This window comes from Terrapene carolina, unplaced genomic scaffold, assembly GCF_002925995.2.
Source record: "Terrapene carolina triunguis isolate 2854851 unplaced genomic scaffold, T_m_triunguis-2.0 Scaffold402, whole genome shotgun sequence".
NCBI lineage: Eukaryota > Metazoa > Chordata > Testudines > Emydidae > Terrapene > Terrapene triunguis.
The window spans coordinates 869,258-895,979 of record NW_020664753.1 but is presented as its reverse complement, the minus strand read 5'-3'; the positions used below and the strand labels follow the sequence as shown (position 1 = coordinate 895,979).

Genomic DNA, 26,722 nt, shown 5'->3' with positions numbered 1-26,722 from the left:
AAAACATTAATGTGAAATAAATACGCTATATTAAGTGACCCATTAAAGTAACCAACAGACACTCAATAGTTCAAGTAGAATATGCAAGCTAAGGAAATTGATTGGCATTTTTTTTTTAAAGCATGATGAAAGGGGTAAAGGGTACAGCTACAACAGTTGAACAGTTAATGGATGCATTTATCCATATAAATACAGAAATAGAAAAGCTCCAAACAAAATGGTAAAAGAGTACTGTGGTAATGCAAATCAGATTTAGGATGCACGATGTCTCTTTAAAAGAACCGAAATTATCAACTGCCAACATTTTTTACTTGCATGCTGGCTAAAAACAAATGGGGGCTTACATTCTCTCAAGCATCTTATTATACACAGTGTGGGTGAGGTAAGGACTTTTATTGCACCAACTTCTGTTAGTGAAAGAAACAACCTTTCAAGCTCCAGGGAACTCTTCTTCAGGTCTGGGAAGGTAAACAGTGACACAGCTAAATACAAGGTGGAACAGATAAGGAGTTAACACATGTTGCAAGAGACCATTCAAGATGAAGTGGACAATTAACAGCACTGCAGTCATAGAGCAAAGGAGGGTTAGAGGGTTACAGATTGGTGTAATGAGACATAAAAAGTATCTCTATTACATACATGATTTTTAGTGTCTAGCACAGTTATGAATATAAGCTCCCAGGCTCGTCTTTTGAAGGGGTTATGCAGGTTTCCTTTCAGAAAAAGGACTGAGAGGTCAGATATGAAAGTGATCATTTTGTGAAAAAAGAGTTTGCCCACATCATTATACGCTAACGTTTTGCATTATGTTGGTAATAAAGAATATACAACTTTAAAACCAAAAATACTTGGAGTTCTGACTAGTTTTGGGCTCTGTCTTGTATCCTTTTTATTAAAGGCACACAATTAGAGCATATTTCATATTCAAGCTCTTTAAAAGAAACTACCTCAACACCCTATGAGGTAGTATCAGACCCCCATTTTAGAAGTGGGGATACTGAGGCAGACAGGCAAAACGATCTGCCAAAATCTACAGATGAAGTCAGTGTCAGAGCTAGGATTAGAACTTCCCTGGCTCCCACTTCTTTTGTTCACATCTGACCCCTTTTCTCTCTCTCTCTCTCTCTCTCTGAGGAAGACGTATACTGTTAGGAACAAACTCCAGGAAGATATAGTTGAATTCATAGCTATCCTGCTCGTCAGAAGGAAAATACTTTCTCTCTCTCTCCTTTTTTTTTTTTTTTTTTTTTTTTTAAATAAGAGACACACAGGGTTAGTCCAGGTAGAAATACTGACAGACTATCATAGAGAAGATACAACAGCAGGAAAAATCTCAACCCAAAATGATACTGTTTTACTGTTAAAATATTCTCTACCTTGAAACATCAACATACATACATACATACATACGTACGTACGTACATAAGTCATCTTTACCACAATCACATACATCTGTATTTTCAAGTCATGCAAAACTGATGTGGAAAATCATGTGCATTTCAAGAGGTATTATCTGTGAGAGACTGAAGAGAAATCACTAAACACCTCTAGATTACTGATAAATAGCCAGGAAGGAAACAAACTAGAACAGCCACAAAAAAAAGGATAACAGTGTTTCAGAGACTGGGGACATTTTATGAAGGATTCTGGTTATTTAATGTATAGGTTTCCAGAATGACAAGAGATCCTGCTCGTTCTAGCCTCATTTCTCCACTTCATTCTTCCCCCAGCCTCAGCTCCCTCTGTGTGGAAAAATGTCTGTGCACTAATAGCCCTTGCTCCCCTCCTTGCTCTCCATCACCAGCTTCCATTACTGTGATGTTTCTTTCTCCTCCTTCCCCACCTCAGTCTATTAAAAAAAAAAGCAGAATGTATGAGATTCACCTGCTACAATACACTTATTTGTTTTAATTCCTGTGCCCCTTCTCCCTACCCTCATTCTTTGCTATCTTCAGGCTCTCTCTATATCTAATTAGTCTGTTTTAGGTACTTTCATGGCCCTAACTTGTGGTGTCTGAGTACATCACAATCTCCTAATTATGCTCACTACACCACAGTGAGTTAGGGAAAGGCTATTATACCCCACAGTGAGGAATAAAGATGGGGAATGGAGGCACAGAGAGACTAAGTGACTTGCCTAAGGTCAGACAGGAAGTCTGTAGCAGAGTTGGGACTTGAACCCAGGCCGACCACATCTTAATCTACTGCCCTAACCACTGGACGATCCTTCTTCAGACTTTAAACTCTTCAGGCAGGGACCATGGCTTTTTTCCCCTTAAATCTGAAAAGCTCCATGCAAAGTAAATAAAGTGACAGGCTATTCAAATGTTTACTCACAAACAGCAGAAAGAACACAGGCTCCTCATTATAAACAACCAGACTCAACTAGTTTAGAATAATCCCTAATTAATGTAATTCTCTGACATTTATATCGCTCTGTAACCCCATAATCCCTTTCGGACACTGATAATCCTTTGTCCCCTTTACACTCATACTTCAGCAGTTTCTTTAAAACCGCATGGGTTTAGCTAGCCAGTGCAAATGGGCCCAAAGAGCACCTTTGACAATTGAAGTAGGCAGCTCGACTTGAGCAGCTGAAATGGTATTTAAAATGGATTCAGAAAACAAGGTATAGCACTTGGGTAGCACTGGCATAACTCCTCTCTGCCAGTGCTGCAAACTCAAAACTCCAAACCAAAAATCTCCCAAGCTGTGTAAAGTTTGTCAGTTTTGGTTTGCAGGGGTTTTGTAATCTGTTCCACTTCACAGGTGTTTGCAACCCACCCACCCTTCCCTGGAAGTTCATTTCAAAGTAACACACAGGCAAGAAAGCGTCTGATCAAAAACATGTAAAACAATGAGTTGAAACTGAATCCCTCCCTAGAACTCGCATGAAAAAAAGGGGGTTCATTTAAAAAAAATCAGTTTGGGTTTGTTCACTGGGTTCACAAACCTGGGCAGTTTGGAGGCCTGATATAACCCAAGCCCAAGCAAGTTTCACCCAATTTCAAGTTTTCAAAGAGTTCAAACACAGTTTAAAAACAAAAAGAGCTAAAACTATGGAAACAAACTGAATCAGAACTCACAAACAGCTTCCAATGAAGAGAGAGGGAGAGAAGTGTAACCTGGCTTGTTCTTTGGCTCTCAAAAGGCAACTGTTTTAATGTCAAGAGATACTATGTTCTTGTGGGCACTTTCATTCACAATTGATTTACTTCTTGGGTTAATATACCACACATTCTTTTATTGAAGCCTTTTCCCCACAATACGATATTAATGAGAGATCTGAGCTATAATCCAATATACCATACTCTTTCATTATGGATCACAGGATATGAATATTGATGGTTAATTGATTTGAGTCTGCTGCTTATTATCAGCACTGGCTGCAGCACTCAAAGGATTCCTACTAAAGGCAGGCAGGTTTTCATTTCTAGCCCCAAATTTCAGGGCTGCCTTTTTGTTTCCCTAGGCTCAATGTGGCATTCTGCTTTGTAAACTTCAAACAGAAATTAGACTGCTCATCAATGATCTAATGAAATCCTACCATTTTCTGATTTGTTCAACCGTAGCATAAAAAGCAAGACTTGGGCCTGGTCTACACTACTCCCCCACTTCGGACTAAGGTATGCAAATTCAGCTACGTTAATAACGTAGCTGAATTCGAAGTACCTTAGTCCGAACTTACCGCGGGTCCAGACGCGGCAGGAAGGCTCCCCCGTCGATGCCGCGTACTCCTCTCGCCGAGCTGGAGTACCGGCGTCGACGGCGAGCACTTCCGGGATCGATCCCAGAACATCGATTGCCTGCCGCCGGACCCTCCGGTAAGTGTAGACGTACCCTTGTAATACAAGCCAAAGTAGTTATCAGATGCCTAGTTAATATAAAACTACTGAAGATCTTCAGTGCTGTTAGGACACTACGGACAGTATTGAGAAGGAACTTTGCCTTTAAACATTCATATTCAGTGGATTATCACTCTCTCAAAATTACCACAGCAGCTAGTTTCTCATGCTTGGTTTCAATCGAGATGGATTGTTTCGGAGGTTTGGAGAAAATCCATTCTAGCTACCTGAAGAGGTCGGAGGGAAAAAAAGGAAAACTATTGACCTGTAAATCTTGTACTCAGAGGGTTGTAATTATAAGAGATTCTTAACTCTTGAATCCACCTCCCAGTGAATTACTAGACTTGCAAAGTTCCTCACTTTCTTCACTGGCAGGCAGTGGGTGCTCCAGCTGAAAGGGTACAGCAGGCCCTTCCCTGCCTCTAAGGTTGTCTAGACTGAGCTGGAGGTGTGATTCCCATGTCAAGGGAATACAATAGTGTAACCATGGCACTATAAACCGCTAGCCTTCTTGAGTAAATACCTGTCTAAGATGATAGAGACACACTCAGATGGCTAGCCCCTCCAGCCACCAGAGCTACACTCTATTTTTAACACACTAGCTCAATCAAAGCTAGTGAGAGTATGTCTTCTTGAGCTGGGAATTACACCTCCTCCTCAAAGTGCAGAGACAGCTTCAGAGAGAAAGTGAAATGCATCAAAATGATATTCAAGACTCATGTGATTAATATAACTGTGCCTTAGCAGGCCTGCCGAGGAAAAGCAACAAAGAATGCAGTCAGCCAACCAGCTGACCATTTAGACATGGTTCTCCTGGAGACAGTTTGACTTAATGCATCTGACTGAAGTGAGAGAAAAATCTGGAGGATGTTCCAAGGACCTCAGTACACTCCAGATGAAGGACAAGGGTCCTTTTAACAAAGAGTTTGTGAAGTCTTGCCAGAATCTGCACAGAAAACAGAGCAGAAATTTATCTACCTGCAGCAAATGAAACAGCAGCCAAATAAACTCTGATGGGTGGGATCTGTAACCAAGACTGAGAAGGGCAAAGAAGCCTGGTAAAGTTTTTTGGGAGATAAATAAAATGATCCACCCCTAGGTCTTTTCACTCCAGTTCACAAACCTTTTCCAGTTGAAATTATATGCCCTTCCAATAGATGCCTTCTGGGCAGCTAGAATCACTTGGACACCTGCTCAGAAACAGCAACCTCTTCAATGTCTACCCTATCAGGAGCCATGCTTATAAGATTCCAGGGTATCATGGAGAGAAGGAACATGTTTGTCTGCTCATGCATGCTGAGGTCCTCATTTTGATGCAATCAGCAACTGCCAAGTAAGAACTAATTCTGTGTCAGTCAGTAACTAATAGGCCAGAGGAAGTAGGGAGGCAGAGGGAGGGTATGGCTTATGTGATGGTCCAAGTACACAGACAAGGGAAGACATTTATGGCCACTATGGTATGAGTGTCTGAGTCTGGTTTCTTATGTAGTAAATTAGTAACTTTGTATTCAGAAATGTGACAGAGATACTTCTCCAGCCTTTTATCCAGGACCACTCATGATGGTGTATTATGGTAGGCTCAGTCTGTCTGCAATAGTTTTGCCCATCCTTATCAAATAAGTGACACGCAGGACTGTCTTTTAGGGACAGTTTCCAATTCCACCCTGCAGGGCTTTCCAACACAGGAAGTGAGACGCCATCCTCCCCTATCATACTCTTATCAGCGTTCCGACTGTCAGTCTGAATCAGATGCACCTCTTGATATACTAAGAGGTGAAATCCTGGTCCCATTGATGTGAATGGCAAAACTCCCACTGATTTCAATGTGGCCAAGATTTCACTGTAGATCTTCAAAACCCCAAACACCATATAACGCTGCACTCATCTCCAGGCCATTTATGTGAAGTGTGGATTCCTGAAGAGACTTATGCCAGCATTTTCAACCCTTGGTGTCTATAGTTAGGTTCCTGAATCTTTACTTCGTGGAAGCTGGGGTTGCTCTGCACCTCTGAAAATGAGGCAACTTTTATTTAGGGCACAACCTAAGACACCCGATTTGGAAAATTTTGCTTCTAGTGCCCTCATTACAATGTCCCTCTCTGTGGGCTTCCCCTCCCATGATTGGAATCAGATATCTGAAAGTCCTTTCTACATTGTAAATTCTCTATAGACTTCCCCCAAGCAGTGCAATCTCAGAGGGAGCCTGTCACATGGATATCGTGAACCTGTCTTGCCTGTAGCCATGCGGCCTCCAGGGTTTATAGAGGTGACTCATGTAGGGGCCACATTTACCAGGAACATTGGTCCAGCCATTATTGTCTTTATTGAAACCCGATCTCTCTGTCAAATCCGTCATGCCAAGTATATACTTCATACTTACAGGATAGGGGACTCACTCCTGGGCCACAGCAACTCTGTAAAAGATTTGTGGGTCATGGTGGAGAATCAGCTGAACATGAGCTTCCAGTGCAATGCTGTGGCCAGAAGGGCTAATAAAATCCTTGGATGAATAAACAGGGGAATCCTGAGGAGGCGTAGAGAGGGTATTTTACCTCTGTATTTGGCACTGGTGTAACCACTGCTGGAATACTGTCTCCAGTTCTAGTGTCCACAATTCAAGAAGGATGTTGATAAATTGGAGAGAGTTCAGAGAAAAGCCACAAGAATGATTTAAATATTAGAAAACACACATGATAGTGACAGACTCAAGGAATTCTAACTATGTAGCTTAACTAAGAGAAAGTTAAGGGTGACTTGATCATAGTCTATAAGTACCTACCATGGGGAACAAAATTTGATAATGGGCTCTTCAATTGAGCAGAGAAAGGTATAACACCATTCAATGGCTTGAAGTTGAAGCCAGACACATTCAGACTGGAAATTATTCACAATTTTTTAAACAGTGAGATTAATTAACCATTGGTACAATTTATCAAGTGTCATGGTGGATTCGCCATCATTAGCAATTTTTTAAATCAAGACTGGATGTTTCTCTAAAGATCTGCTCTAGGAATGATTTTGGGGATGTTCTATTGCCTGTGTTACAGAGGAGGTCAGACTATATCATCACAGTGATCCCTCCTGGCCTTGGAATCGATTACTCTAGCAAGGGGGAAGAAAAGCTTGGTTACGTTTCCCAGATCTAATGTTCACCGTGTCCTCATTCAAAGTTCTCCTCAAAACTCATTTTTGCAAGGCTATCAACTCCAGTTCCCTCAATGAAATGAAACACACGTAATTACCTTTTTAATAAAAGGACACTACTAACAAGTAACCCACACTGTCATGGCACCTTTTATATCTTGCTCTTCTTGAGAAAGGCAGTATCTCCCCCTGACTTCTGTCACCATTCCCACACTCTCCATAGCTTCAGCCAACTAATAATGCCAACTAAGCTTCAGTGTGTACTTTTTCTTTTTATTTGCCTGTAAAGCACTATGCTCACTAATGACTGCAATATGAAATAAGAAAAAAGTAGGACAAGCAAGGCTGGTACTTGTCTACACTCGTACTCCCTTAGTTGTCAACCCTACTGCAGCTAACTACTATTAGCAACTGTTTAAAACATTTTGCAAAATTACCCTGGGCTACAAAGTTTAAGTAATTACTCAAAGAGAGACAGTGAGTAAGTGGCCTGGCTGGGATTAGAATTTGAGGCAGGGGGTTGTGTGTGTAAGGGGGGTGGGTGGGGTGTTTCCTGACTCCTAGTAGCATGCTTTGCCAATAAACCCATGCAGATGTTTCAGCAATTATGCTACTATGGTACTTGCAGCTCTACCACTGCCGCCAACTACAAAGGCCAATGAGAAAATTGTGGTCAGATCATCTCTACAGCATCTGAAATGTGATAGAACCATGAGCACTCCAAGTATTAGCTGAAGATATCAGTATTTACTGCTCAGCAAAGGCAAACTGTTTTCAAAAAGAAATTGGGGCATGAACTAGACAGCACTGAAGACAATTGGGTAAACATATTTTTGTGGATACGATATTAGGAAATTGCCACATGTACTGAAACAGAAGCACTCCTATCTCAACAGAATTTAACATGTCCATTGACATTGTCCGGAAGGGCACAGGAAAATAAATAACTACAGGGCTTCACCAATTGTATAACCTGATGGCAAAGTTCCTCTGGGGCAGGTCTCTCTCAATCTCTCCTGTTGAAGCTGTTCCACTCTGTATAAATTACTTGAATAGTAACTAGTGGGTGGGGGCAAGGAGGAAGGGAGGGGAGAGAGAGAAAAAATGACTATAGCCTGGTGATTAGAATGCTCACCTAGTAGAACAGCCTCAATAGAAGAGATTGAGAAGACACCTGCCCTAGATTACTCTACAGCCCAGAGATTAGGGCACTCTGCTGTGAGTAGGAGACCCAAGCTCAAATCCCTGCTCCACATCGGGCAGATGGGGAATTTGAACCAGAGTCTCCCATATCCCAAGTGAATGCTCTAAACACTGGGCTAAAAAGTTATAAAGGAAGGGACAGACACCACCACCTCCTCCTGTTTTGTGAATCTAGACTTTTAAAAAGGCCCAGAAACAAAGTGGTTCAAGTCAAATGACATGCTTAAAATTTAACTTAAAATTGACTTTTGATTCGCTGACATTTACCACAATTTTTGGCTTTGGTTCTGGTTGTAGTGAATTTTTTTTTGATTTTTTGGAAATCCCAGTGAACCAAAAAAATCAGTTATTTGCCCAGCTCTAGGTGGGGGAGGGTAGCAATGTTTTCTATACTTGTGTCCTCTTCCCAGCTAGTAAAGCTACTTGCGGGTAAGATCGTTCTAGAAAGATGCTATATTTTGTAAGTCATTTTAACAGTATTTACGACCATGTTAAGTATTCTTTAAACAAAGAAAAGATTTAATTCAGTTTGAAAATCACTTTTCATTACTTATTTTCTTCTCTTAGTAAATCCTATTTAGTAATTTGAGATCCTAAGATAGAAGGTGCTATAGAACTACAAAGTATTAGTAGTATTATGCATGCACTTGGTATTCCAGGATTTAGAAGAATCTTCTTCTGGTAATCTGTCTCATCCACAGATAAGAGTAAATTCCTTCTTTAGGTACTACTCAGTGATACATGGAAGGAGTAATAAGGGGTGTGATATGGAAGTCTGGTCAACCTAAAGAATGGCTTTCAGAAGAAAACACAGATGTAGATTTATCTGTTTTGGTCTTAAAAAAGATTCTGCAAGGATGCTCCGTTACCCATCAGAAGCTCTGACTTTCATCCTGAATATGCTTGTTACTTCCTGTAAAGCATTCACCTGGTGTCTTGCCAGAACAAATATTTTAATGTAAAATTTAATAAATGGAACTAAAGGTATTACATCTAATTTAAAATTCCATATTGTGTAAACTATTGATATTAACGTAATTGAGTTTGTAAACAATCCATTTGTGTAAGCTAACCTTAGACATTGTATTGACCCAAAATATCTAGTGTGGCTCATCTGCAAAATGAAGCATCAATGCCTGGAATTCATTAAAAGTGTTACATGTTTAATTTTTCCTGCCCTACAGCTCCATTGTCTCGTAAAAAATTTCCTTTGATGTCCCCCACTAAAAGAATTAAAGGAATAATGTAATTGAAATGTCATTAATAATTCACAGGACCCTCCTCCACCAGCAATACATCTGATGAAATATTAATTGAGCTCCACAGACTGACAGTCTGCAGAGGAGCACTTGCCTGTAATTTGAACCACGAGTCCTGATCTTGCTGTAGCTCAGACCTGCCAAGAAGGCAATTATCTGGATGGTCTTGCCCAATCCCATCTCATCTCCCAGAATTCCTCCTGCCTGCTGGCAGTGCAATTCCCAGAGCCACCTAACACCTGTCTGCTGGTACCTACAACAACAAGGAAAAAACATGGCAAATGTTTGATAATACAGATCATAACAGAAAGTACTCATGAAATAATCATTTGGCAAGGTTCTAATACTAGTTACAGTAACATGCTGCATGTGTGTTTTACATGAGTGCTGTATTTACAAGGTCATGCATTTTTGATGCATTTAGACATTATATGTGACAAATTCATTCTTTATGCAATGCTAAAGCATTTCTAATTAAACTGATAGACATGGTAATTACAGGGTATTTTATTTCATGTATTTTTAAAAATACTGTTAGAAATAACTTGGGAAGCTGCTCTAACATTCAAATATTTATTATCCCTTCAGAAAGGGGGAACTTTAACAGGTAGGCATCTAGTAAGGTATACCATTTGGACTTAATTGGAAGGTTAGGCTTGTAATTGGTGATGCATGGGATTTATGCTCCACTACAAGAGATGAACAGTTAGGTCTGTTAAAGCTTGTTTACTTTATATACAACCAGAAATTCATTTAACAGAATTCATCCTCTTTAAATAAGAAAAAAGCTGACAGACGTCAAAAAAATTTTGGAAGGCAAAGAAACAAGATCTGTCTCAGAGAGTAGGATGTAGCAGTGTGTTACTAGAAGAGGATACCAGTGCAGTTACAATTCAAAGTGAAAGACTGGAAACAGAACGAACAGTCATGTAGAATACGTCCCAATTTAAACACAGATTAACGAAAGAATATAAAATGAAAAATCAAGAAGGTCGGAGTTGGGAGGCCAGATTGAAATTGATTTTAGGACATGTTTTTTTATAACAATACGTAATAGTGCAAGCAGGAATTATAGTGAATAAAAACAAACACAGTTTAAACTGAAAGGCCATGAGGGTGAAAGAAATGAAGCAAGATAGACTTAAAAACATAAGTCATTTAAAGGGAAATACCAAGGCGGTTGAAGCATTTGTGTACTAGTTATTCAAGGGAGGACCAACATTACTGATTCCCTCCCCCACCCCCGTAACATGAGTGTTGAGTGGAGCAGAGGTTGAGTATAGAAATGTAGCTACTGATAGCATGGGGACAGTTCATACAGTGCACTCTCTTACACTTTCTTTTGTAATTCTGTTTTCCTTCTTTGAATGAAGAATATTTTGGAACACTCTGGCCTACAGACACTCAGGTCTACAAACTCCTTATAAATGACTACTACGGTTTTACTGATCATTACACAAATTTGGGATGTGGTTCTTAACTTAGGTATTCAGATGGAAGGCTAAATGAGATAAGAATGAAAAAAAGGATTTGAGAAGATAGGAGAAGATCAAAGAATCATCTAACACCACAAATGTTATCACTTGAGGGGGTCACATCATAGCATGATGATGACCCAAATGCATTACAAAAGGATCCCCCTAAACATAAGATTTGTAGTGTGAACGGACCCAACATTTTTCAGGAAGGAAAAAGCTAAAAATGAAGAAAGGAAGGTTTGCAGAATTACAGTATTACTAATTATAACTGGAGTTAGGAACCTCTCCAAGAGCAATAGCAGAGGTGTTATGGTCTGACACCTTAATGAGATACGAAAGCCATTTAAGAGTATTGAAATGTAAACACTACCAAGGAATGTCGATTCAAATAGTTAAATACCTTTGCCCCTTTCACTGATTTTAGATCAGAAGTAGTTCTTAACAGCAGTTTTCAATTAAGACCGACTAGCATAACAGTTGTTTCCCAAGCATACTTGGAATGTTACTTATCATTAAGGAGGTAAACTATTAATCTGCATGACACCCCCAACAGGCACAGCCATTCCACAGGCAGGAACGAAAAACACTTCACAATGATTTCAAAGCCTGTATTTAGATAGGTGCTTTATCTTCTTACCTAGGTTTTCATTCTACACCCACAACTGGGGTATTGGATCGCCTTCATGACATCTGACCTGTGATATTATCTCAGAATCCTACTGCAATGGCATACTGCTAGCCAGTCATGGTGTGATTACAGTAGAACTCACACCATGTTAAATCTGAACAATGTTTTAAGATTCCCACTACAAAGATGCAAATATGGTTTCAAAGCCCACAGGGCCTGCCTATATGGTTTTGTAAACGGTTTTATAACATAATCAAGCCCCATCTATACTGGATATTCACAGCATTAGCACTTGTCTAGCAAGTACAGTTTTTAAACATATTTCTTGCTAACATGATCCTACTGTAGTAGGTGTCCACGCTAAAAACATTGTCACAAGCTGCTTTTTTTTTTTTTTTTTTATATTTGCCATTATACAGGGAAAAAACTGACTGTACACAAAATGCTGTCTCTTTTTACTCTGCTATGTTATCTTAGGAATTATTGTAAAACAGTAAGTAAAACATTTTCAGGAATATGAGGTTTTTTTAGTTAAATATGACCCTGTAAAAGAGAGGTCAAAATGCTTTCCTTCACAACTTATTTTCTACCTTTGCTTATCAGATTCACGAGCATTGTGGTGATTTTTTATATTGACTCTGTCTGCATTCAATGATTGTGACCATACAAATGTTAATTAAAAATATTAACTATTCCCAAATGCTCATATTTTTTACACTAGTTTCCCTCCCCGAGTAGGAAGAGCACTTTTAATGACTACAGGACACAGTGGAGAGTTTATACAGGAACAGAGAAAACAGAACTGAAGTGACAGCACAGGGAAGAGATGAGACAAGTTAATACTCTTCTAGTGAGATACAATCATCCTAAACTAATTCTAATTCCCCATATCCTGACAGCTTTCAATGCACTAGTTTTCTAAGTTCTGGTCTTCATTATGAAAACATGTTGGGAACCCAGTTAAAATACTTTTTGGTCTTCCCAGCATAACTATGATTGAATTGTGTTTTAACCATATTATGCAAAGCCCTGTAATTTCACAGCTACAGCATGGATTCAGTTATACATTTTACTTTCATCTTCAGGGTGGGACAGAGGTATGCTTTATTTGCATTTGGAAAGAACTGTGTTGTGATTGGGTATCACAACACAATACTTCTCACAGTGTAGACAGGACTTCTCTCAGGTAGAAGCATAGATAGCAGAGTAATTGTACATTTATGGCTTGTGACGGGGCGCACTCACCTCTCGTAAGCGCTCCCTGTCAGTTGGTGTGAACCTGCACACTCACTCACTCGCTCACACACGGTGCCCCCTGTTCACTGTTGCCCTCATTTACTTGGTTGCTGCTGCTATTCCCCAGGCCGCTTGCCACTTGGTCCCATCACTTTCACCCGTTACCTTAGGTTACACTCCTTAGGTTCTATTTGTCTTGTTCCCTGGCTGCACAGGGTCTCTCTGAGCCCTCCTGGCCTGGAGAGTTTTTCCAGATTATCCCTGCTTGAGCAGGTCCTCCCCCAAGCCTCCTTGCCCAGAGACTTTCTCCATTTCCCAGGACTTCCTCCCACTTCTGGTCCCAGCCAAGAACTGATATGCTCAGGCAGCAGGCCCTGCTGCTCCTTTTAACTGAGCTTGCTGTGCTCTAATTGGCTGCTTCCCTGCAGCCTTTCTAGGCATGCCTTGAGGACCCACCTTCACTGCTCCTTTTCAGGGGCAGGGAGTGGTAGAACCATAAGGCCACCAGCAGGGGGCCTCAAATGGCCAGTACACTGCGTCACATAGCTTTATTTAAGGCTACGAGTCAGTCACGGATCTGAGATTTTACAAGACTGCCGCAACTTCCTCAAAATTCCAGTAATTCAGCCCCGGGAGGCAGGGCTCGGGCTTCAGCCAAAGCCTGAACCCCACTGCCTAGGGCTTCAGCTGGAGCCCCACCACCCGTAATATAGCTTCACAGGGCTCCCTGTGGCATGGGTCCACGGGCAATTGCTCTGCTTGCTACTCTCTAATGCTGGCCTTGTGTACATTTCCGTGATTTTGTTTATTGCCCGCATCCTGTCCGTGACTTTTAATAAAAATATCCATGTCAAAATCTTAGCCTTTATTAAAAGCAATCCTGCTCACCAGTTTTTGTTTTGTTCTTATACTGGCATTCCTGAAACCTGGTTCCATCACTATATTAAGCAGCAGGAACACAGTTCATCTAACTATACCTTCTGAAGAGCAGACAGTAATAGATGGTGAGGAAGCATTATATTGCTTAAACAGTTTACTGAAAAAGTTAAAAGATCAGATATTACTACCAAAGGGAGCAAATGTGTTTTGGATTCGATTAAACAGTGTCAGAAAGCATCATGTAGAATTTACAACTGTAGGCTTCCTTAGGTCAATATTCAGCCATCTTTGTACTCAAATTTGGTCAGAACTCAAAGTTTAATGCCTATTGACTGAGAGCCTTCATACATAGGAGACTTGAACATTTAACTTACAAGTCAGACAAATCATTCAACTCAATTGATCTTTTTAACCACTTAGGAAGTTTTGCCAACTGACTCATGCTTGCAGGGATACCCTTCATTAGTGAGGCTTATATCGCTAAGATTAATTTTTAGTTGCCTGCCTCAATTGGATCTGTTTTTAAGGAGGATTTCTTTGTATAAACAATTCGAGACAATACATTGGCTGACGAGGGTCTTGTCAACCAAATATTTATTCAATTACTCTTTCAGAGCTGGCTCTTTAATTCTGAGGAACTGTGGGACAAAAGTAGTAATTTCTTTGAGGTTATAAAACTAACTGTTCCTGATTAAATGGATACCATGCAATGTCTATTACAAAGAATAGCCATCTATAGAGCTAAATTTTTTTTTTTAATTAATTACTAGGATTTAAAGTTAATCTTTCCAGGGAGGAGATGGTCTTCCTACTGTGCAGAACACCACCAGCCACAGCTACACTCAAATCAATATTGCATGAAAGTCAAAGGGAAGTTATGTAATGAGTTGACTCGTCAGCTGCCTTATTGGCATTGCCTTTAGGGGGAGGGATAGCTCAGTGGTTTGCGCACTGGCCTGCTAAACCCAGGGTTGTGAGTTCAATCCTTGAGGGGGCAATTTGGGGCAAAAATCTGTCTGGGGATTGGTCCTGCTTTGAGCAGGGGGTTGGACTAGATGACCTCCTGAGGTCCCTTCCAACCCTGATATTCTATGATACACAAATTGACTTATACAGAAGAGCCCAGGCTGAATGATTTCTAAGTGTCCCTCAACATTTACATTCAGCATCATGGTTATCACAGAAATGAAAGATGGACAGTCATGTCCAGTCTGATTATTTAAAATCAGACTGGACAAAATGTTCTAACATACAGAGGGTACTATTAATCCTGCAGCAGGTCTACACCCCACGTAGGGTACAAGACTGCAACCTTAACATGTCTGAGCATTTTATCTAGTCTAAGATTAAATAGCAGTTTAATAAAATTAACATAGATTATAAAATAGTTCTCTCAAGATGAGACTTGCCCACAGTTTTTGCCAAGTATTTAACTCTCTCTCTTCCCATCACACAAGTGAACATTTTCCTAATTTTTATGCACCACAACTAAAGCAGCTGCAGCCACTGTATGCTAATCTTCAAGTTTAAAAAAATAAAGTTTCCTTCCACTCCATACCCCAGGTAAACATTAGCATTGCCAAGAACAGAAAGTGTTCTTTACAATGAAAATCCGTTCTTAAATCTTTCTTTTACCACTAGATTAGCTGATATATAGATATTCCCCATAGTCACTTAATCATTTATTATCCATCTATTTTTTAATAGAAGCCACAGGGATTATTCATCTGAGTACAGGATAGGGTACTTGGAAATGACAGCTAAAAACTATTTATTTGCATAAACAGTCTGTACAATATTTTAAAAGTATATGATACCTACTTAAAAAGCTTTCTGAAGAGAAATCCTGGTACTCTAAAACCCTCATCAAATTCAGCGTCACTTTCATCAGAATCTTCTTCTGCCATTCGACATTTCTCTTTGTCCTTCAATCGTTGTTTATGCCATCTCCTATAATGACATTAAGATTCACCATTCAATTACTGTGATTACAAAATACAACATGAAAGTAAACTGATCTATGCAGCAAGTGGAAAACCCAAGATAAATTAGAAAATGGAAAAATGTCTACAGTGTTTCTGCTCCCAAAAAAACACAGCTTTTGTATATCATGAAATCTCTTTACAGGATTAAATAATAATCCACCTAAGAGAATGTTAAGATTACATGGTTAAGCGCACAAAAATTAGGAAATACCAAAAGTTGCATGTGGACATCTTAATTGTCTCCATGTGTTCATGCATTTCACTATTGTCTTCAATGTTACTGAAGTGTTTAATTACAGTTTTCTATAAACTCTGACTCCATTCTTTCCATATATCTAAGGATAACATTTTCAAAAGAGCCTGAGCAATTTAGAAGCCTAAATCTCAGTGAAAGTCAACAGGATTTAGGCACTTCAGAGCCAAAGTCACTTTTAAAAATGAATCTTATGTGCTTTTGAAAGTTTTACGCAAAATATTATTTACATAGCTCCTTTTACCCAGAAAAAGCCCATGTCACCTTATATGCTATCTATCCTTTAGCTGTTCAACACTTACATTTTAAGGCAGGAAATGATCATAGTAATTTGAAATTACAGAGAGATTTCAGGTAGGCAGTGTAATTATCCAAGTCGGAACTTGGAGAAGTCACTGGGGTTCTCACTTCTCTTATGAAAACCGAGAAAAGATCTTTAATACCCAAAGTAGTTAGCATCTTGGGTTTTTGTCTTATTCAAAATATGCACTTCCAATAGCATAGTGTTCCCCAATCTCCAGGCTGGGAGAAACTGATTCAATATTGACTGAGTAGGAAGAGTACTGAAAAACTAACACCACTTCATGTAGCTTTTAGGCTGTCCTGGGAAGTCTCTCATCCAAGTGCTATCAGATCTAACTGTGCTAAGCTTGCACATTCAGAGAATTTTCACATAAGGTGGTATAGCTGTGGGACAGATGGAAAATGTGCTATCATGCTGCTGCTCTGGAGGCACGGCACAAAAGCAGTCATCAATATTTCAGTTAATAAAAGGTTACCACATACTGTAAGAACCAGATAACGAGAGGAGTATTTCCTTATAGCCTTTTGAAAAACTGGTTAGCAGGAAAGTCTGTGCCTGGTGAAATTCTGCCCCCCCCCCCCAGAATCTGCAGTTTTCCCCTTTGAAACATGCAAATACTCTACTGCCCATCTTAAGTATATATCACACAGGAAACTATATACCTCACTGCAAAAACTATTATGAAGTGGAGGGATAGATTCAAATAACCAAATATGTAGAGCTAAATGATGACTTCGGGGGAGAAGGTGGATATAATAGTAGCCTACAAGTATTTGAGAAATGTAAGCAAACAAGCAGAGAGATGAATTGTTTAGGATGGTCCAAGAGGTTGTAAATAGTAGCAAAAGGATGAAAATGAGCGAAGGAAAATTTAGGCTGAATACTAGGATAAGCGTCTTAACAGTGAGAGCTATTATGCTGTGCAACAGTCTCCCCAGTGAAGCGCTGGATGTCTCAGCTCTTGAATCATTCAACTCTAGACTGGAGAATATACTCTCTAGAACAATTCTACAATGGCACAATAGGAGATGGACAAGATGGGACCCAATAGATCTTTACATCTCTGCTTTCTATGATGCATAAATATTACAGCTGAACAAACAGTGCAATTTCTGCCCCCAACTAACATTTAAGCTCTTAAGGTTTACTAGAGGGAATATTAACACGTAAATTTTTAGTTAGCTCAGGCTCCCTCTGTTGACTAGACAGGTGTAATAGCAGAAAAAAATTACTGCAAGATAATGGAATAACAGGGTTTATTTATTTTCAATTTCATCACAACAGGGTGATGGATTAAAGAGATATTGATAATCTGAAGGATATTTACACACCTCTTCTGAAATTCATCCTTCCTTTCTTCACTATAATGCTTATTTTTTCTCTTAAACATCTTATTATACAGAATTATGCAAAGCGTATTGTATTTCAAGCGTAAGTGTGACAAAGGGGGTGAGATAATATCTTTTATTGGACCAACTTCTGTTGGTGAGACACAAGCTTTCGAGCTTCCACAGAGCTCTTCTTTAGGTCTAGGAAACGTAGGGTTTGGTCTACATGTACAGTGATGCAGCTGTGCCGCTTTAGTGAAGACTCTACTACCTTAACAGGAAAGCTTCTCCTGTTGGCTAAGTTAATCCACCTCCCAAAGACAGTAGCTGTGCAACAGAAGAAGCTCTCCCATTGACAGCACTGTCCACACTGACGAGGGTTAGGTTGGTATAACTATGTCACTCAAAGGTAGGGATTTTTCACACCCCTGAATGATGTAGTTATACTGATAGAAAAGTCTGTAGTGTAGACCTGGCATCAGAGTCTCACAGCTAAATACAAGGTGGAAAAGACTGTTTAGCATAAGTAGTTAACACATTTCAAGGGACCACTCAAGGTGAAGTGGCATGTTAACACCCCTCCAGTCATAGGGAAAAAAGGAAGAGGGGGGGAAACTAAGCTGGGTGGGGAGGGGGACAGGTTGTCAGGGGTTATAGATTGTTCTAATAAGCCATAAATCCAGTGTTTCTATTCAGTCCATGATTTTTAGTCTAGCAAAGTTATGAATTTAAGCTCCATGGCTTGTCTTTTGAAAGTGTTGTGCAGGTTTCCTTTGAGGATGAGGACTGAGAAGTCAGCTATAGAGTGATCACTTTGTGAAAAGTGTTCACCCACAGGTGATGTGGTGTTTTTGTCTTATCATTTTTCTGCAAGAGTTCATTCAAGAGCCCTAATAGCAACTATGTGGGTTAAACCAGACAATCACTATGCTCTCAAATGAACTTTAAACAGTCTGAATTAAGGGACAAGGACATTGCTCTGTAGTAGTTTTCCAACTAGAAAACTGTTACCTTCCCAGAACTCCCTTACAGCCTATTTCTAGGGAACTCAGCAATAAACCTGTAACTTCGACTATGCAGAGCAACAACATGGATGACTACTGCCATCTATGCATCAATTAATTACCTAGGGAGATGGCTGGATTGTGAAACTGACCAGTGCCACATGATGCTGGTCAGTTTTGCTGAGGCCAGCTCCATTAGTAAAGCACTTTGGCTCCACTGTATAGAGGCTATAAGCCTGTAAGAACAAAACTTATGAGAAGAGACAGACATTAAATGAGAAATGAAGAGGTATATGCAAAACAATGAGAATATGGGGGGAAATGAATAGCTGAGGTCTTCATACTAACAGTTTTCTAACCAAAAATTAAGTGGGTTACAAATATTTATAAGCAAGCTCCTAAACGGTCTCATTTGGCCACATTCCATGAAATAAAGTGTTTACACCCCTGATTAGTTTAAAAAGCAAGACACAGAAGAAGTTACTTAAAAAAAATAAGTAACATTCTTTCCCTGCACTCCTTTAAATAGTCATGCACATATGACAGATGAACTCTGACTCGTTTAGGTATTTTCTACAGCCACTAGCACATGTACTTTCCCCCACCCTGTCTAAAAATGCTGAGGAAATGCTGTATTTCATAATCACACAGTGAATATATTTGGGATTTTTCTGTTGCCTTCTACAGTGATGAGCTACCACTCACAGTTTATGCAATTACCCCCAAATTAATGGTTAATCGATGGTAAAATCTGATAAATGCTGACAAATCATAGAATGTAGGGGTGGAAGGGACCTGTGGGGAGGGAGACATGGGTCTGAATTTGTTGATTAAATTAGTCTACCCAGAAAAAAATATCACCAAGAAAAGTCAAACAGAGAAGGAAACACTGTCATAATCATACTAAATACCTTACATTGCCTCAATACTGACTGCAGGGGCACAAATAGAAGGGAAATGCATCTCAGTGGCTTTTAAATCAATGTCTTACGTAGTTGGCAAACTGAGCAGTAATTTGGATAAGGAAGGACCCAATCTCTAATTTTATCCTTCCAATATGAATCACCACTAAGAAGTAATGAAAGTTTATTCTCCTCTGGGAAGAAATATAGCACCCTCTCATGCATACTGGAGAATGTGATCAAGGAGCAGCCATAAGGATACCACATCCAATGGAAGTCACTGAAAGCTGCAAGTGCTCAGCACTGCAAGGAGTCATGTTTGGCCATGGAATATTTGGAAGCCAGATGTCTCAGATTACACAAATGTATTTTGTAAAAGAGGCCTGGACTATATTGGTTAAGTCTGCTAAATTTCTAGGTACCAAATAATTTAATGTCCACAGTCTGAGTTGGTGCATTATGCAGTTTATTTTTCTTTGGGAATGTTTCTCTTTTGCAAACTTTGTATCTGTTATGTTATTCAAGTGTTACACTACAAGAAACTAGTATTAAAAGAATTTGGTGCTACATCTCCTCCACAGGTCATTGTAGCTTTCATTAGTACCAAGTTTATATGAAATGGCTGCACTTTGTAACTGTCTCCAATATTATCAACATTTTCCAAAGCTTGGTATTAGGTTACCATATGTATTAAGAAACCCTGTGAACATAATGCTAAGACACTGTATTAAGGGACATTTGAGATACAATAGTCCATGATACTTTAAAAGTAAATAATGAAGTTATGCAGCAACTTGTTTTAATTGTAATGAAAGGATAGAAACATACGGTTTGCCATAATAGCTCAGACAGGCCATACAGTTCAGTATCCTTTCCCCGGCAGTGACAAATATCTGATGCAAGCCAGAAGCAGTTCACTGTACCTAATCAATTGTACAATGTAGTATATGGGGTGGGAAAATTCCTTACTAACCCCAGGTTAGGCCTTACTAGGATAACTGAGCAACAAAAGAAATACAGATGTTAATGTATCACATAACATGCTGCTTGAAATTCTCAGCAACCTTACTGAGAAATCTCTTTATTTTTCATATGATCAGTTATCACTGACCCAGGAGCAGCCTCAGTCTGCAAAAGTAGTGGAAAAACCATACATCATGCAGTTAAATCATTCTTAATATAGGAGTGAATTTAGATAGCAAGCTCATATTCCATTTATTTCAATACCCAAGAAAGAAATTCCACAACAGAAGCACAGTAATGAGCACAATATGATTTTAAAAAATATATTCAGGAACCAAGCTGAGTGTTTAATATAGTTTACACTTCTGTAGCACAATATGTTCTCTTTTTTAGACAGCTAAGAATCCCTTACCGATTATTCTCATCTGCTAAACGGAGACATTTGGTGGTACTTTTCTGATCTGACTTTTTATGTCTATATGAGTGGATTTAATTGGTATGTCCTAGCAGATGAAATACATGCAGTTAGTAGCACAAACCTCAGAGAGACTGATGCAGACAATTACGCACTTGAGCTTGGAATGAAAGGTGTATTCAGAGAGTGAACTGGAATACATCTTCATTTGCATCTTGGCGTTGTCATTTTAAAGAGCAGTCAGGATGCTCTGTCTAAGAGAAGGTCTTAATGGAAAGGTAATGTTTCAGCATTTTCTTTTTTTAATTTACACCTCTGAAATTATGAAGCGTTTCAATCACTGACTCTCCCTGGGTAGGAGAGAGATGGTATGTAAATGCTGACCTGGCCAGGGAAAAAAGCAATTCAGTTTTCATGTCTTGATATTTTTGACTGAATTCTTTGGGGCCAATAGCCATTTGCACTTCCATGAACTCAGGGAACTCTATCAGACACACACAGGTCGGGAGGTGTAGAAAAGGGAAGCCTTTCCAACCCTGACTACCTGCCCATGGGCACATCTACAAGGGGATAAAAGCCCCAAGGCATGGCCACCACTGGCCCAAGTCAGCTGACTCGGGTTCACAGGGCTTGGGCTTGCAGGGCTAAACATTGCCATGTAGATGTCTGGGTTCGGGCTGGATCCCAAGCTCTGGGACCAACCACCCTCGCAGGATCCCAGAGCTCAGGCTCCAGACTGAGCCTGAAAGTCTACACAGCAATTTTTCAGCCCCAGAGCCTGAGCCAGCTGACCCAGGCCAACCATGGAATATTTATCCCTGTGTAGACATACCCTATGTGTGCTTGATAGGGACTGAGCTCTGTGGGCAGAGAGCTATCTCCCATGTTGTCCTCTGGAAATCTATGGGAAATGCACCACCTAATTAATTTGCACAATATGGAATGGAAATTCACCCCCCGGAAGCATCTGAAAAGAAAGCATTGGTGGCTGCCATGGAGACACAGATGGCAAGGAAGCACTGTAGAAGCAAAAAATCTCTGTAAAGATGACCTCTGACTCTATGGGCTGGTCTACACTGGGTGGGGAAATCGATCCAAGATACGCAACTTCAGCTACGCGAATAGCGTAGCTGAAGTCAAAGTATCTTGGATCGAATTACCTGGGGTCCACACGGCGCGGGATTGAAGGCCGCGGCTCCCCTGTCGACTGCGCTACCGTCGCTCACTCTGGTGGAGTTCCGGAGTCGACGGTGAGCACGTTCGGGGATCGATATATCGCATCTTAACGAGACGCGATATATCGATCCCGGATAAATCGATTGCTACCCGCCGATATGGCGGGTAGTGAAGACATACCCTATGAATTTCCCCAGATACAGATACTGTAATAGTGACAAACTCCATAACGTAAGTGCTTGGTAATTTAAACCCAATAAATGAAGAAAAGCAAAGATCCCCAAGTTATAGTTAAATTCAATTAAAAACAACACCATGCCACTCTGGACTTATTTCTGAAGGGAAACCCATCATAATAAAAAAAACTTCAAAAGTGACTGTTGATGAGAGGTATCTTTTCATTTTGTAAGATGCTTCAGATTGTTCAGGAGAACGATACAAGAAAACCTAAAGACGTTTACTTGCCAAGAGTTTGACAGATCCAACAAGTTTTGTATATAAATGTATATAAACTTTACAAATAAAAATGCACAGTACCAATATTTATTTGTATTTGTATCTTCTGAACAATTACAGTTACAAGGAAAAGGAGACAGCATTTTAGGACTCCATAGGCCTAACTTTAGGCATCTCTGCCTTAAGAGAGCTGTAGTTTAAGTGTAATGAACTGCGACAACATAAAGACACCCTGTCTGTTAGTAGGGATCGAACCCAGGATCTTCAGCACCAGAACTATGAGACTCTACTACAGAAACTGACAAACTCTTTAGCCAATAATTATTAGAATGAGGGTCAGTGGGCAATGACGACACATTTATATTTTTACTTTAAAAAAACAAACCTACCTCTTAGAGCTGATTCAGAACTGGGAGGTTATAGATATTAGCAGCCTCTTATCCTAATCCTCTCTTATTGTTTGTTACTCTTACTTGTTGTGCCTTGTCTTAAAAATTTAGATTTTAATCGCCTCAGGGTGGGATAGTACTTCCCTATGTGTCTGCACAACAGGCCCCAAGCCCTGACTGGGGGCTTTGGGTGCTATTGTAAAATAAACTGGAGTGGATGTAGGTTGCAAGCTGTTCTAGTCTCCAATTATAGCCACTAGAAGTGAACATGATCATACGAACTAAGGCCTGGTCTACACTACGACTTTAATTCGGATTTAGCTGCGTTAATCCGAATTAACCCTTCACCCGTCCACACTACAGAGCCAGTTAATTCGAATTAAAGGGCACTTAAAATCGATTTCTGTACTCCACCTCGACGAGCGGAGTAGCGCCTAAATCGATTTTGTTAATTCGAATTAGGGTTAGTGTGGCCGCACACCACCGAATTACTGTGATTAAAGTAATGGGGTAGTGTGGCCGCACACCACCGAATTAATGTTGTTAAAAACCGAATTAATGTGCTTAGTGTGGCCGAGCACAATCGAATTTATACAACCTGTTTCCCAAATTCGAATTATCTAAATTCGGATTAATCCTGTAGTGTAGACATACCCTAAGCCAGTTTTTTTACACAAGATAATACACTTAAAGTCACAGAGGCATGCATGCTCAATTCTGTAACTACATTTCCTCTCTTCCTCACTACTGATTACATCTTGCTTCATAGAATTAGGCCTCCTGCTTCCTCAAAGTAACCTTCTGAAGAAAAAAAAGCCCAGAACACTCACATACTTGACCTGTTTATTGAAAGAACCCAAACTTCCACTTTGGAAATGGTCTCTTGATCTAGAAGGTCATAGCAGTACTACACCTGGCTAATTATCAGACTTCAACACCACAATACTTTCACTCTGATGCAGGACAATCCATTCAACTCCCACTCCTCAAAAAGTTTTACATTTAAGACTTGTTTTCTGCCTTACAAAGCACAGCACTTTACTCAGCATCTAGCCCTAAACTACAGTTCCGTTAAGTACTCCTAAAGGATTTTTCCCTCCTTTCTCGGGGGTAAAATTTACTGAAATCTCATCCAGTCATTTGTATCCAAAACTAAAAACTGACATAGAACTAGACAGAAATGTTATTTGCTCTCATTTACAAGGCATTCTTAATATGCTTCTTAATTCATTGCATTTTATTTTCTAGTAGCATTTCCCATAATGAAGATTACCTGGGGGTATCAACGTAAAAATGTCAATGTGGACAGCTGCAGTTTAACAGCCACAATAACTGTAGCTATGAAATTTTTAAGAGATGGAATGTTTTGGTGGCAATTACAGTTATTGATATTTCTAAAATTCATTTAAGCTTTTATTGTAACTTTAGCAACTGAAAGAAATGTAGTCTATGATATGACTTTGCTAAGGATAAATTGTCACAATCTTAACATTATTAAAAAAATCTGTTTGAATGAATTTAAACTGTGAATCATATTAAAACTTTCAATCAAAATAAATTACTCTTGATGAAAACACTGAATTAAAAATGATTTAATATTGACCTAATTTAATGGAAGAGTACAGCTTCATTCAATAAAGTAGTAAATATTTTACCGATTAATACATTTATTAATACTTTAGCACAGCCTACAAAAAAGCATGTCTTTGGCCCTATGGACATCGCTCAGATTAATCCCCTATTGAAATCCCCATACAGAAGAATTATATAACTAACATGTGGTTTTACTTTGAAAAAAGTGACATCATGTGATTCCATGCCTATTGTCTTATCAATTCCAGCTCTGCTCTCTCAATCTGGGATCTGAAAGTAAAAGTTCTTTCTAGCCAAGGCATCCCCACCAATAATAACGATTCTGCAATTGGAACTTTTTCCAGTTAATAATCATTTTCACATATGCTATCTTGAACCAACATCTTCCCTAAGGACAGCTAGGCTTCATTTCTATTAGGAATGAATAGAGCAGGGGTCTGTAACCTCTAATTTAAGGTTTCGCGTGCCAGTAATACATTTTAACATTTAATACATATAAGTCTATAAAATATAATTAAACTATTGTTGTATGTAAAGTAAATAAGATTTTTTAAATGTTTAAGAAGCTTCATTTAAAATTAAATTAAAATGCAGAGCCCCCTGGACTGGTGGCCAGGACCTGGGCAGTGCGAGTGCCACTGAAAATCAGCTTGCGTGCCACCTTTGGCACACGTGCCATAGGTTGCCTACCCCTGGAATAGAGGCAGTGGCTGTCAAGATTACAGGGCTAGCTGCACCTCCTGACACCTCTGATCCCTCTCAGTGCACCACCTCAGATGACAAGCCCTCAACCTTTACCTCTTGTATTGGAATCTCACGATTCTCTTGCTCCTAGAGTCTTAGGCTAAAGCTTCCTGTGTACTAACTACAATTTCTCAGTAAGTCCAACTGGACTCGACACCTGCAAGCTTTCCCTTCAGGAGCTGTGACCAGTGTACAGCAGAGTGCCCAAGCAGCTTTCTTAAAGTACTGTTTAATCTTAACAGTAGGAACACAGAAAAGCAGAAGAGTAAAAGGATTTAAAAACAATAAAACAGTCTAAATAGGTGTCTATCTCACCCAGGGCCGGCTCCAGGCACCAGCAGAGCAAGCTCGTGCTTGGGGTGGCAATTCTACGGGGCGGCATTCCGCCCAATCCTAGGGCGGCACGGCGGCTTTTTTTTTTTTTGGTTGGCCGATCCGGCCGCCCTGTAGGGGGCGGAGGCGGGGAGCGCCCTGCTGGGAGCGGGCTGCACGCTCCATCTGCCCCAGCTGGTGCCAGGTCTGTAGCAAGCCCAGCTGGGCAGCCTGCGTCCTTCCCTCCCCGCCGACCGGAGCGGCGCGGTGCCCTCCCGGCAGGCGGCGCGGCGGTCGGGGCCGTGTGGCGAGCGCCCCGCTGAAGCCCTGGCCGCCCCCCTTCTCTCTCTCCCCGCTCCCTCCCTCTCCCCTCCGCTAGCTGGGGCACGTCTGCAGTGCAGGGAGTCCCCCTGCACCCTGGCTCCTGCCGCCCCGCAGGTTTTTTTTTTTCCTCTGCTTTGCTGCTCCTGCCGCACCGCAGGTTTGTTTTTTGTTTTTTTTTGCTTTGCCGTTCTGGCTGCCCTGATTTTTTTTTTTTTTTTTTTGCTTTGGGCGGCAAAAAAGCCAGAGCCGGCCCTGATCTCACCTTATGCTTACCATCCCCCTGGAAGGCCCAACTACTTCAGAACCCTGCTGCAAGGCCTGATTGTGTCATCCGGTTCCTCACATACAGTCCCTGACAACTGCTTGTCCCCCACCTTTCTAGAGAGAGCAAGGGCATGTCTATACAGAGTTAGTGCACAGCAAGCTGTGGCGTAATTTGCAGCAGGCTAGAGCACAGGGTGAACCCGGCTACCCGATACTAAAGGTTACGTGGTGCGCTTTGACCTAGTACTTTTACAGTAGCTATCTAAATAATCAGGTCACATAAATTACAGATCAGCCCTATGTCCTTCATAGTGGCCAATTTAAAGAGGACATCTTTACTAAGGGCATTTTTAGCCTCACTTCCTTTGAGAACAATGGGAGATGGCCATCATTCTGAAAGAGGGAAATTCACAGTGGAATTCTCTGTAGCAGAAGAAACTTTCAATTAAGAAAAATAATGGCAAAAATTACCATTAATCTTAAAAAAAAAAAAAAAAAAAAAAAAAAGAAAGGCTTCAAAGTAGCCTATATACAAGATTTCAATGAGTCAAGTATATGGGAAGGTTGAAACATTTGTCTTATTCCATTACCTACTACAGATCACCTAACCAGGAAGAAGAGGTGGATGAGGCTTTTTT

At 40.2% G+C, this 26,722-nt stretch overlaps 1 protein-coding gene across 1 annotated transcript in view; it reads right to left on the bottom strand.

The window, feature by feature from the left end:
- ERCC6 (ERCC excision repair 6, chromatin remodeling factor) overlaps positions 1-26,722 on the bottom strand; it is a 79,781-nt gene that overhangs the window by 35,866 nt on the left and 17,193 nt on the right. Inside the window, exons 5-6 of the mRNA XM_024210341.2 lie at positions 15,494-15,622; positions 9,546-9,704 (exon numbers count right to left, since the gene is read on the bottom strand). Coding sequence (XP_024066109.1) covers positions 9,546-9,704; positions 15,494-15,622 — 288 coding nt within the window. The remainder of the gene's footprint in view (positions 1-9,545; positions 9,705-15,493; positions 15,623-26,722) is intronic.